The 13,476-nt window shown below is 38.8% G+C and overlaps 1 protein-coding gene across 9 annotated transcripts in view; it reads right to left on the reverse strand.

Annotated features, from left to right (window-relative positions):
• The window catches only part of DLG2 (discs large MAGUK scaffold protein 2), a 1,569,268-nt gene that overhangs the window by 333,787 nt on the left and 1,222,005 nt on the right, over nucleotides 1-13,476 (reverse strand). For all 9 annotated transcript variants that reach the window (XM_030558530.1, XM_030558473.1, XM_030558462.1 and 6 more), the window contains one exon: nucleotides 12,274-12,342. In XM_030558530.1, the coding sequence (XP_030414390.1) occupies nucleotides 12,274-12,342 (69 nt within the window). The remainder of the gene's footprint in view (nucleotides 1-12,273; nucleotides 12,343-13,476) is intronic.

Here is a 13,476-nt window from a genome sequence, read left to right on the forward strand (position 1 = left end):
TAAAGGGTTAAGAAGATCAGTAAACTTGGCTGATACCTGACCAGAGGACCAATAGGGGGACAAGATACTTTCAAATCTTGGTGGAGGGAAGTCTTTGTTTGTTTGTTTGTTTGTTTTTTTGTTCGTTGTTCGCTCTTGGGGCTAAGAGGGACCAGAGGTACACCCAGGCTTTCCCAATCTTTCTGAATCAGTCTTTCATGTTTCAAAATTGTAATAGACAGGCAAGGCGGATTAGTCTTATGTTTGTTTTCTCAACTGGTAAATGTGTCTTTTTGCTGGAAGGATTTTTACCTCTGTTTGCTGTAACTTTGAATCTAAGGCTTGGGGGGGGCATCCCTCTAGTCTATATGAATCTGAGTACCCTGTAAAGCATTTTCCATCCTGATTTTACAGAGATAATTTTGACCTTTTCTTTCTTTAATTAAAAGCTTTCTTTTTAAGAACCTGATTGATTTGTCCTTGTTTGAGTCTGAACTCACCAGGGATTGGTGGGGTAAAAGGAGGGGGATGGTTAATTCCTCTTTGTTTTAAGATCCAAGGAGTTTGGATCTGTGTAAGCCTCTCAAGGCAACCCAGGGAGGGGAAAGTCGGGGGGTGGGGAAAAGAGGGAGATGGTTACTTTCTCCTTGTTTTAAGACCCAAGGGGTTTGGGTTTTGGGTTCCCCAGGGAAGGTTCTGGGGGAACAGAAAGTGTGCCAGACACTAACATTCTGGCTGGTGGCAGCGCACCAGATTTAAGCCAGTAATTAAGCTTAAAAGTGTTCATGCAGGTCCCCACTTTTTGTACGCTAAAGTTCAAAGTGGAGGAAAAACCTTGAGACAGGTCTTCTGGGTTTAAATGGATTGAGAAATCAAATATTTATACAGGTAATGTTGGCTAATGGCTAGAACACTGGATTAGGCCTCGGAAGACCAGCGCTCTAGTCCCAACTCTAACTCTGGTCCTACTTGGTTATCATGGGCAACTTATTTCAACTCTCTGTGCCTCAGTTTCCCAATCTGTAAAACAGGAATAATGATGTTTACTTCCTTTGTAAAGCTGATTAAAAACACTATATAAGAGCTAGGTATTATTATTTACTTCGATATTTAACATTGAAAAAATGCAGTAAAGCTGAACAAACATTTCTATACAGCATCCAGGTGAGAAAGCAGACTCATAGTCCCTGTTCAGTTTAGTATTACTGTATATGACAGGCAGCTTGGGGATCCAAACATGAACACCCAGCACTATAGCCAAAATAGGTCAATGCAGCAGGGCATTTACTGGCTACTAAGCTATACAGTTTGACAAAGAGTTGGCTCTGTTAATAATCAATACCATCTGACCAAGTCAGCAGCTTTATGACTGAAACCCTGACAGCACTGTTTTGTAATTCTGGCCTCTTGACAGCACAATTCACATTTTGTTCTTGGGTGATTATCTTCTGAGGAAGCTCAAACAGTGATGGGTAAAATGTCAGGAGCTGTGATTAGAACACAGGAGTTCTTGGCTCCCAGTCTTCCGTGCAATCCATTTTGTTCCATTTCAGTGCATCTCGCAGAGAAGGGCTCAATAATAAAGCACGTTACTTTGGGGAAAGTCACTGGTAATACTGATATCGGAAAAATCATGGGAAATGAAGGACACGAACCAGTTTTTAGATATCACAAGTGATTGGTAGATATTATGGATTTAGTAAATAACAATACATGGCACCTACACATTGTTTTTTATCTGAGGACACCAAAGCACTTTTATAACAATAATAAATTAAACCTCACAGCAACTCCCTGGAAGTAGATAAACTGAGGCAGAAGAAGACTGGGCCACTTGCCCAAGGTTAAACAAATAAATACACAAATGAGCTGGTCACAGAACTGGAAACTGAACCTTAAACCTTAAATTCAGTTCTATGCTTTAACCATCAGATCACATTCCAGGCACCAAGTAGGTATTATGTTTTAATATGTGCTTGAGATTATCTGTTGCTAATAACGTGGGAAGGGACTAGTCTAACAACACTTCAGTTGAATTCCAAAGAAAGAGTTAAATACGGAGGGACTAAAGGTTGGCTTCTGACATATTTAGCTATTCATCTGGCATATAAATTGCTCAATATAGAGTCATCTTCTTTTGAAATGATGATTAAAGATAACTGGGAACAGGAGCTTCAGTTGTCATGGTCCAAGGGGGACTAGGAGAACAACAGGAAAATGACAATAGGAAAACTTCTCTTCCTCTCTTCTATTAATATTTTATAAGAACAAAATTCAAATAGAACTGAGTGGCATGCAGGTATTTGCTTTATGTTAAGTAATGGAGATCCTTAAAAAATGAAACAAGTTAAGAGTATATTGTGCTGGTAAATATACAGTAAGCTTAATGGGTTTTTAATGAATGGAAATAATAAACAGCAGTTTATAAATGGTAAGTTTTCTTACAGTAAACAAGCCAAGCAGAAAGTACTGTTTGCCTGCAGAAACACAACAACCAAAGCAAAGCAAGGGATAGTAATTTCAAGTAATGGACTGATTTTTTAAAATATTACTATATTCAGACACTAGATGGGGCTATCCAGCTATTGTAAAGGCACACTCAAAAGCTCAAACACTGTTTTTTCAATGTTTTTGAAATACATTCCCCCCCGCCTTTTCAGTTAAATAGCACATTTAAATATTTTTTTAGATAAATGAGGCTGAAAGTGTGCTTCCAGGTGCCAGTGCAGCCTCTTAGCACTTTTGTATGTTCTCTGCTCTGCTGCTGCTTTGTACCAGAATACAGATAGAGCAGAGCAGCTTAGACACCAACCATGAATTAGGCAGGGAGAATGAAGAGGAAAAAATCACAATCTGAGAGAAGGAAGCATAAAACAAGAGAGTGAGAGAGAGAGAGAGTAAATGAAGGACTGAAAAGAGAGAATTGGATAAAGGAGTGTAGATAGGAGAGATGACAAAGAAAAGAAAAGGGAAAAAGAAGGAAAAGACAAGAGGAGCAGACGCAAAAGGAGGAAACAAAGACATAACAAGATAGAAATCATGATGGGGAGGAATAGGCAAGCAAAGAGTTGTAATCCTCATAAGTGATCCAAAGCATTTCTTCCACTGAGTTATAAATGTGTCTATTTTGATAACCTAAAAGATAGACTAGGTCTTCACAACAGGGAATCTGTCATATGTATATGTTCTATAAAGCACTGCACAAATTTGCAGAGCTAGATATTATTAAATGAATATTGTGCAATAAGTATATAGTAATATAATGCTACTGGAAAATTTTCAAAAGTGTCCAAATAATTTAGGAGCATAAATTCCAATGGGTGCTTCTAAAAATTTTAGCCTGCATAACAAAACAATTTCTCACTCTTACCAGGTAAGTCATGGTTTTGGTATAAAGAGACAAATAAGTATCAGGGCAAACTTGTTTTCTTTTAATTTTTTTTTTACTTTTGTTTTTCTATTAAAGAGGCACCAACACTTCTATCTGCAAGATTTGTATCTACCATCTTGCAAACATAATATTAGTCTCTTATTGTAGCCAACAGAATGATGCTCAAAAATCTAGGAGTCCCCACAATTTTACTTACCATAGGCACATAAATTCATAACAAGTATGGATTAAAAACCAGAGATTAAAAAAATGGCAAGATATATATATGTCCTGTTATGAACACAAGTAACTTCTAAGGATGACTGTAACTGAAAAAAACAGTGGAAAAAATGCTTCTCTGTTTTTAATTTGCTTATTTTGTGCATTTGGCTGCATGCTTTGTGTATCACCAATTTCAGTATTTTCTCTGAAATAACACCTTGTAATAATACTTATCTACCTACCTCTCAGGAGTGTTGAGAGGATTAGTTAGTTAATTACAGTGTTTGAAACATTCAAAGAGGATTAAAAACACTAAAAACTATGATAAGTCAGGCCCTAAGCCTAGAGCTGCCAATTTTGGTTGGATCTATTCCTGGACATTTCATCACATGACAGAATCTTAAATTAAAGATTAATCTTTAATTCCTGGAGACTCCAGGCCAATCCTGTAGGTTTGGCAACCTTACCTAGGGTGTAGCATGGTGGACATTAATCAACAAGGTCCCCCAAATTAGTAGAGACTTCTGAGAAATTTGTGCTTGATCTCCCTGTACCTCAGTTCCTCTTTGTAAATAATTCAGTTACTTCACAGTGGTATTGAGAGGACCCATCCATTAATATATGTGACACTCAGATACTATGATGATGACCACCACAGAAAATCCATGAGATTAATTATTATATTGTTATTTGTATCACAGGAACACCTAGAGGCCCTAACCAAAATCAAGGTCCTGTTGTGGCAGGCACATAGTGAGTGACAGTCTCTTCATGAGAGAATTTATAATCTAAATACACAAGACAGGAAAAGGTTGAAATGAAAAACAGAGGTACAATTACTTGCCCAAGGTCAAACAGTGGCAGGCCTGAGACTAGAAGCCCCAGTCTTATGTGCCCAAGTCTAGTGCACTTAACCACTAGATCATACTGCCCTCCTTAAATAATTTACTACTCAAAGCAGGGTCAATGGGACCCCATGCAGGAATAGGGGTCTGTCTTCATAGAGTCAATGGCCAAATAGCCTCAACTGGTTAATTTCAGACTGCCAACTCTTTTGACATAATTCCAATTTTATTTCACCTATTTTCCTGCTTTAGCAAATTTTAATAAATCACTTTGCACTTTTATTTCAGATAGGCAAAGAGGACCAACACAGGAAAGACCTGAAAAAGGTCATTCAAATTGAGACAGCATTCACCTTAACATGGAAACCCAGGATAAACTGAGACTGGATCAGTATGTAAGATGTTTATAACGTCTCATTCATCATGAGAAACAATTTAAAATTTATAAAGGTTGCAGCTTTGACATGAAATATAGATATCTAGGTCTGTAAAAAATATCAAAGTCCCGATGAAGGGAAACTTAGGTATAAAAGTTTCCTTTATATCATCAATACTTCTGTTTTACTGTAATTTAGTGCCCCTGTTATCCAGTCTAGTATTTTCTCACCATATGAACCTCTGTCTTTGCTCTACTGGCAATGCTAGTTTCTGTCGCCATTTTGTTCACTTCTCCCTTAAATTATCTTTCTCCTTTTTTTTTTGTCACCCTTATGTCTGACATGAACACCCCATCAAAAGCTGAAAAGCCACCATCTTTCGCCTCCATATTCCTCTTCTACGATGCTTACAAAACATTGCAGTTTAATAATGGTTAGGCAGGTGGCAAGGTGGGCCTGCTGGTCGTTTTGCTTAAGGTGTTCATTTTACTGTTATCTCCTTCTCCAGCCCTCCTCTTCCAATTCATCAGCTTCATTGACTGGGACCTCTGAATACTACTAAAATACAAACAAGATAAACTACCTCTTATAATTGCTGCCAGATTCATTATTGCAGCCCAGCGCTGTAACTGTGCCATTTCTACACTGGACAAATGTTTTGATAAAGTGTGGGCAGGGCCGGCTCTAGGTTTTTTGCCGCCCCAAGCAAAAAAATTTTTGGCTACTCCCCGTCCCAGCCCTGGGCTTCCCCCCGCACTCCCCTGCTGCCCCAGCCCTGGGCTTCCCCCTTCCCCCCCACCAGTGCCCCCTACACACACCTCCTGCCGCCCCAGCCCTGAGATCTCCACCCTCCCCCCACCTGCACCCTCCTTCCGCCGCAGCCCTGGGTCACTGGTAACTCACTCCCAGGGCAGGTCATTCACTAGGAATTTTGGATGTGCACAAAACACAGACAGGCTTGGTTCCCATATGGTTACAGAGCTGCAGTAAAGTGGAACAATTTTCAGCTTGTGTGATTGGAGGATATCTAGATGCATTTTATAAGACTGTCCTCCATAAATGAGGAAAAGTTGAGGTGCCTTTATTATTATTTTGTTCCACTCTTTCTTTCTATGGGGAATTTGCCAATGCAATATCACTGTCTTCCTTTTAAACAAACAAACAAAAAGGCAACAGCTGTTGAAAATAGTAATTCCAGCCCTAATAACCACTAGGAAGCATTTCTTGCTCAATTTTATCCTACTGTTCCTACAGCAAGTTACAGTGGATGGTGGCAGGGTGGAGCTACCCTCCCTCCCCATGGAGTGTCCTGTTTTTTGAATGTTAAAATACAGTCTCCCTACCCTTCACAGTGCAACTCTTCACTCCCAGCATGCTGCCACATGAGGTCCTCCTCCTTCCTTTCCAGTTGGTAGTGGCCAAGGGAATGCTGGGAAATGTGGTTCTTTCCCTGCTCCAGGGCTGGCTCTATAAGCAGGGAGCTAACCAAGATACTACAGCTCCCAGAGCCCCCTGTTGGTTCTAAGGTCCCATGCTGTCCCTGCCGCCCCTGTAAATGGGCTGCCCAAGCAGGTGCTTGCTTTGCTGGTGCCTAGAGCTGCCCCTGAGTGTGGGACATTCTTGTTGCATTAATATAGACTAAAAAGTAGCATAGGGAAATGATCATTATTTTGTTGTTTGGGTTCCATTTTATTAAATATACAGCTTCTGACATACAAACTCTTAGATCGTCCAGCCATTTGTGCCATAATAATTTATTGTGCAACATTTAGAAAGTTCATCTTATCTACTGTATCTATTCATTATGCTTGTAATGAGTTCTTTACTCTTACTAATTTGATTCCTGCTATTTTGGCATTTCTTGATTGCAAATGCATGACTTCATACTGATTTGGTCAGTTTTCCAGAATCCAGCAGACACAGCAGTATTTAAGATAAAGGTCAGGCTTGGTGGTGAAAACAGATAACTTCACCTTTCAAAGCACAAACAAAAACTCCAGTGTGAGATGTGTAAGGTGTTTAAATCATATGGCAGTATTCCTTCCCACTCACCTTCATTTTTCAAGTTATGAGCAGCAAACGGGCCACTGGTGGGGACTGAACTCCTCTCACAAGAGCAAAATAGAAGAATGTTAAAGTCAGTGGGGCTGCCCAAGAGACAGAAAAATGATTACATGGACTTTAGCCAAAGTACTTCATGTTCAGATCATTTAATATAACTTGTGTTATGCTGGTGTCTCTGGTTGAAGCTACCTTTCTAGTAGAAACCCTGACAGAGTGATTGACAGATTGATTTAATGTTTTGGGGCGTATTACCCAAGATGTTTTGAGTATTTTGGGGTTCAAAAATGAAGTCACCATAAAAATCAGTATAAAGTCATACCTACATACAATAGAGTACAGGGTTTGCAATGGCTTCGCCCCACAATTAGCCCCTCCCAGAGAGGTGGAGGTAGCAGAATGGACCTCCCTTCTCCCTTCCAAGCTTTTTGCATGGCTGATACAGAGAATTTTGCAACTGGCTGAAAGTTCATGCAGACAGACTGATATTAATTTCCAAACCACAACCATGAACATAAGAATTTAAGAATGGACCAAAAGTCCATCGAGCCCAGTATCACATTGTTGACTCATATTCAATTTGTGATCCACTATAACCCCCAGATCCTTTTCAGCAATATTAGTGCCTACCCAGTTATTTACCATTTTGTAGCTGTGCATTTGATTTTTCCTCCCTAAGTGCAGAATTTTGCACTTGTCTTTTTAAAATTTCATCTTGTTGATTTCAGACCATTTCTGCAATTTGTCAAGGTCATTTTGAATTCTAATCCTGACCTCCAAAGTGCCTGTAAACCCTTCCAGCTTGGCATCATCTGCAAATTTTAAAAACATACTCTCCATTCCATCATCCAATTTATTAATAAAAATATCAAATATTGCTGGATCCAGGACAAACCCACATGGGATCCATTAGATACACACTCCCCATTTGGCAGTGAATGGTTAATAACTACTCTGACTACAGTCTTTCAACCAATTTTGCACCTTTTAGTAATTTCATCTAGACCACATCTCCCTACTTTGCTTATAAGACTGTCATGTGGGTCTGTATGAGAAAAGCCTTACTAACATGAAGGTATAAAACTTCTACAGTTTTAGCCTCCCATCCACTAGTCCAGTAACCCTGTCAAAGAAGGAAATTAGGTTGGTGTGGTATGATGTGTTCTTTACAAATCTTTTTTGACTATTACTTATATATATATATATATATATATAGGTCCTTACAAATTGATTAGAGAGACAAGGTGGGTGAGGCAATATTTTTTATTGGACCAACTTCTGTTGGTGAGAGACAAACTTTCAAACCACACACAGTTCTTCATCAGGCCTGGGAGAGTACCCCGAGAGCCATGGCTAAATGCAAGGTGGAACATATCGTTTAGCATAAGTAACTAGCACTTATTCTAAGGGACCATTCAAGGCAGAATGGCTTGTTAACACTTCTGCAGACATAGGACAAAAAGAGGGGGTTAGTGGGTTAAAGATTGTTGTAATAAGACATACATCTAGTGTCTCTGTTCAGTCCGTGATTGTTAGCGTTTAGCAGAGTTATGAATTTAAGCTCCCAGGCTTGTCTTTTGAAAGTATTGTCCAGGTTTTCTTTGAGGATGAGGACTGACAGGTCAGATATAGAGTGATCACTTTGTGAAAAGTGTTCACCCACAAGTGATAGGGTCTTTTATCATTTTCCTGTATGAGTTCATCCAAGAGTGTAATGGTTATCTGGTTTCATTCACATAATTGTTATTGGGGCATTTAGTGCACTGGATGGATGAGGTATACTGTATATTGTGATAGGCATGCGTAGGACCCATGGATCTTGAAAGGTGTGCTGTGGGGGATGTTGAATATTGTAACAGTGGTGATATGTTTGCAAGTTTTGCCAGGTGTAAATAATTTTGTGCCTTAACCTTTCTTATTTTGTCCCTATATGCTTGTGTTATTCTTTTGTACGCCTCCTTAGAAATTTCCCCATATTTCATCTTCTTGTAAGATTACTTTTTGATTTTCGGGTAAAGAGCTCTTGATACAGACTCTTTGGCCTGAATAGGTCTATTACTACTATTCTTAACTTTCATTTGCATCAGGATAGTTTGCTCTTACAGCTATAATATTGTCTCTGGGAAATTAAAGCTCTCCTGCACTCCTTTTTCCCTTGAACTTTACCTAGTAGTTCTCTGAGTTTGTTTAAGTCTGATTTTTTGAAGTTTATTGTCCTTATTCTGCTATTCTCATTCCTTCCTTTCCTTAGAATCATGAAATCTATCATGTCATGATCACTTCCACCCAAATTGCCTTCATCCTTCAGATTCACAACCAATTCCTCCCTGTTGGTCAGAATCAAATCTACAATGGCTGTCCCCTGGTTACTTCCTTTACAGTCGGTATCACTTATATATTCCAAGAACTTACTGGACATTTTGTGTTTTGCTGTGTTACTTATGCAACTGATGTCTGAGTAATTAAAGTCTCCCATTATTAACGAGTCTTGTGTATTAGATATTTCTGTGATTTATTTTAGAAATGCCTCATCCACCTCCTACTCCTGATTTGGTGGCCTGTAGTAAACCCCACCTATGACATCTCCCTGTTTTCCCCCTATTGTTTTCACCCAAATATTTGCAGCTAGTCTGCATCTCACCTCCTTCTGGACCTCTCAACAATTATATATATTTTGATATACAATGCATCATTGCCTCCTTTTTCCCCCTGCCTTTCCTTCCTAAACAAGCTAAACCCCTCTATGCCAATTCCAGTCCAGTCATGAGATGTATCTCACCATGTCTCTTTGATGCCAGTTAAGTCATGATTTAGCTTATGTACTAATAATTCCAGTTCTTCCTGTTTATTCCTCGCATTCATATTTTACATATTCGCACAGTCAACCTGTGGAACTCTTTGCCAGAGGATGTTGTGAAGGCCAAGACTATAACAGGGTTCAGAAAAGAACTAGATACGTTCATGGATGATAGATCCATCTATGGCTATTAGCCAGCATGAGTAGGGATGGATCACTGATGATTACCTGTTCTGTTCACTCCCCGTGAAGCACCTGGCATTGGCCACTGTTGGAAGACAGGATACTGGGCTAGATGGACCTTTGGTCTAACCCAGTAGGGCCATTCTTATATTCTTACATTCTTATATTCATTGTTGTGGTTTGGACATTAGTATCAGTCTACCTGCATGAACTTTCAGCCAATTGCAAATTCCATTGTATCAGCCATACAAAAAGCTTTGAAAGGAGAAGGGAAGTCCATTCTGCTACCTCCATCTCTGTGGGAGGGGCTCAGCCACTGCCATTCTAATTGTGGGGTGAAGCCACTGCAAACTCTGTATCCTGTTGTATGTAGGGTCCCAGATTACCTTGATCCAGCCCAGGGCCTAGTATTGAGGAGTCTTCCCCCAACCCAACACCAATTAGAGCATTGTTTTGTATCTAAATCCAAAATAAATTTAGATTTGGTATGCATGGTATGGGGAAGGAAGTGTTAGTGAATTAGAGAACCAGAGGACGACAACATTTCCCTAATTCTGATAGTCTGACATTGACTCAATTCTGAAAGTAAAAAGAAAAAAAAAAAAGGACAGGCATTGCTTGCTTATTGGGTCATGTTATACTTTTTTGCTCTAGGCCGTTTTTGCAGTAATGGAATTTTACACACAGTGAATCAGAGGGGAGAATCAAAACTAAAATTAATACTAGCCCTCTGAAAGAAGCCAGTGCAACCAAAATTCAAGCACTCCATACAACTGTCAGTTGTCTCGATATTATTAAAGACATGAAAGCGGTTGACTTTGGTTGTGGATGAATCATCTTTCCCCCCATTAGTTTTGTGAAAATTTAGCCATCTGTATATGCAGATTTGCATTTTTACAATTAAAATCACTCACACACACAAGCATCGGATAATTTTTCTATAGCAGACAGCTCTTGTTCTATCTCCAGAATTACTGTATTCAGTTTTGGGCATAATTTGCTACACTGAAAGAAACTCACCCATACAGTAATATGGCTAATATGGATTAGAATCAGACATCAGTAAGAATTTCCATGATTAGTGTGAAAAATTTTTCTGTTTTTACATGTAAATGTTAACTCGAGGCAAGTGAAGTGAACTCAAGTGATGGCACTCAGATTACTTCCATGACAGATTAAGTGTCCTGAGTGTTAATTAGGATATGTCCATCAGAAATACTGAACTTGATGCTCGCTATATTTAGTAAATCACAAGGTCTTTAATTAAGCTTCACTGAATTTTAAAATACATGAATGAGCTTTTTCTTCTATGCAATTTTTCACTGCAGCAATGGAGTTCAAATTAATCTCTATAGCACACTGGTAAAAACAAAGCAATGAGAGAAAACATCAAATGGACCACACACAAAAATGTAAACCAACCCCCAACAATGTCTGATAACTACACCATATCCCACCTGCCAATAAACCAAAACAAATAACCCCCTTGGAGCTAACATGCTATTTGCTGCCATCACATTGTTTTTGTCTTGTCTATGAGATTATTTTATCAAGACAAAGACTGTCTGCTACTCTATGTCTGTAAATGCCTACCACAAAGGGCCCCAGATCTTGGTTGGTCGCTAGGCTCTACTGTGATAAACATGATTATCAATAATAATAATTAAAATATGCATGCAGGGAACTTAGAAACTTGCTTGTCAACTTACACTTTGGAAAGTGGATATTGCCAATGTCTTATCCACTCCAGCTGATGGGTTCAAAGCTCCTCAGTAAAACCACCACACAATTGTACTTTTCTGCTGCATATCAGTGCTTTCAGCAATTCTTTTCCTAATGTTAATTTTTTCTGCAGATCCTCCAAGAGCTTCAAGGATTTCAGGAAAGCTACAGAAGACCTTTGCCCTCCACAGCAACGCTATTTGCATTTACACATTGGCGCCTGGTTCTAACAGCCTCGACACTCCACCTAGCTTGTTCCCCTGCAGCTATAAAACTTAGCCACCACGGGAAAAGGAGACATTTTAATGCTACTGGGGATATTTGCACCTGCGACTGGGCCAAGAGATCTGCAATAAAACCCCATGTTGCCTCCCTTAAAGTCCTGTTGACTGAGTTTGGGTGGCTGAGAGGGAAAGGCATCCATCAACCTTCTGCTCCACCATGAACCAATTCCAAAAATGCACAGTAGGTTTGTTCTTGCAATCTAAACCCCATTTAACAGTAGATCCCTCCTGGAGGTCACAGAAGGGGAGTGCCATACCTTCCAACATGAAGACTTTGTGTATTTCATCTGGTATTAGTACTGGGTCAGAGAGATTTTTTTTCCCGTTCAATCTGGTAAATGTCAGTGTACAATTGGAGATAGAGAGAGACAGACAGAGAGAGAGAAACCCAGCTTCCATATTAAGCAGCTCATGAGACAAAGAACAGCCTTACCCTTCCAGAGAAATGGTTCGTTGTAAGCTCATTGTGGGTGGACGCGTTGCAGTGCTGTGCTGGGAATGACTGTATAGACAAGGAAGAATAAAGAAAAGTATTTGTTAAAGAAATATGACTCTATTTGCTGATTCTCTTGTTCTTACTGTAATGGGTAGCCACAATTAAGATATAACAGATGACCCAGAAATAATTACCAGATTACTGAAATTACTGAGAGATATTCCTATGCATCTCTCATATATACTGATCCTTGTGCTCTCTCTCTCTTTGGATAATAAGAGGAAGAAACCAATTATCTTGTCTCCTGTTTAATAAGATGTTATTCCTCATTAAAAACAGATTATAACTAGACAGACTTGGAAGGATCTATCTTTTAAAAAAATGTATGAATACAAAAGATTGTATTTTTCAAGTGACTTAAAACAACTCAGATGCTAATTGTTATTTATATAAAATGTAGCAGTAGCACAACTGGGAAATGAAATCAAAGTGATCTTATCAGCATAGTTCTCTATGCTAATTTTTTATTGTTTGCTATGTAGAATTTTCAGCAAAATATTTTGCAATATGCATCTCTATAACTTGTAACTATGGAAATGGTTTCCAGTGGATTTTAGATGAAGGGAGATATTGATTATTACAGACATTTACTATTAATAGCTACTGTTTTAAAACCAAATAATTTTCAGCACAGGCCAAACTGTGGATACACAATGTAAACAGAAACTGGATAATAGCTTTTATTTAAAATAAGTATGATAATAAAGGCAATAATAGACCCCCAGTCTGAACTGACTTGCATCACCAAAATTAAAATAGTTGACTGCCAGCAGTAGTATTGGATTTGACATTAAATTAAAGAATACGCACCAGGAGAAGTGGGGGAATGAGATAAAAGTAACACAGATATTTTGATGGTTAAAACAAGTCACATATAGTTCAATCATTGTATTGACTCTCCCAGAAATTAAGTCGTGGAGCTGGGTAGAATTGTTTCATCACTTTTAAAAGCACAACTTTCTGGAAGCTACACTTCTAGAAGTAATATAAAATGATAATGTCCCTTCTAGATAGTAGCAGATGTAATTATGAACTCACCAGCTATTTCAATGCTTGCCTATAGTGAAGCTATTAGCACCCTAAATATGATATATAACCAGAAACCACTCTGGTAATCCTCAAGCTATGGTTTCTCGAGCT

The sequence above is a fragment of the Gopherus evgoodei genome, chromosome 1, assembly GCF_007399415.2.
Source record: "Gopherus evgoodei ecotype Sinaloan lineage chromosome 1, rGopEvg1_v1.p, whole genome shotgun sequence".
Classification (NCBI taxonomy): domain Eukaryota; kingdom Metazoa; phylum Chordata; order Testudines; family Testudinidae; genus Gopherus; species Gopherus evgoodei.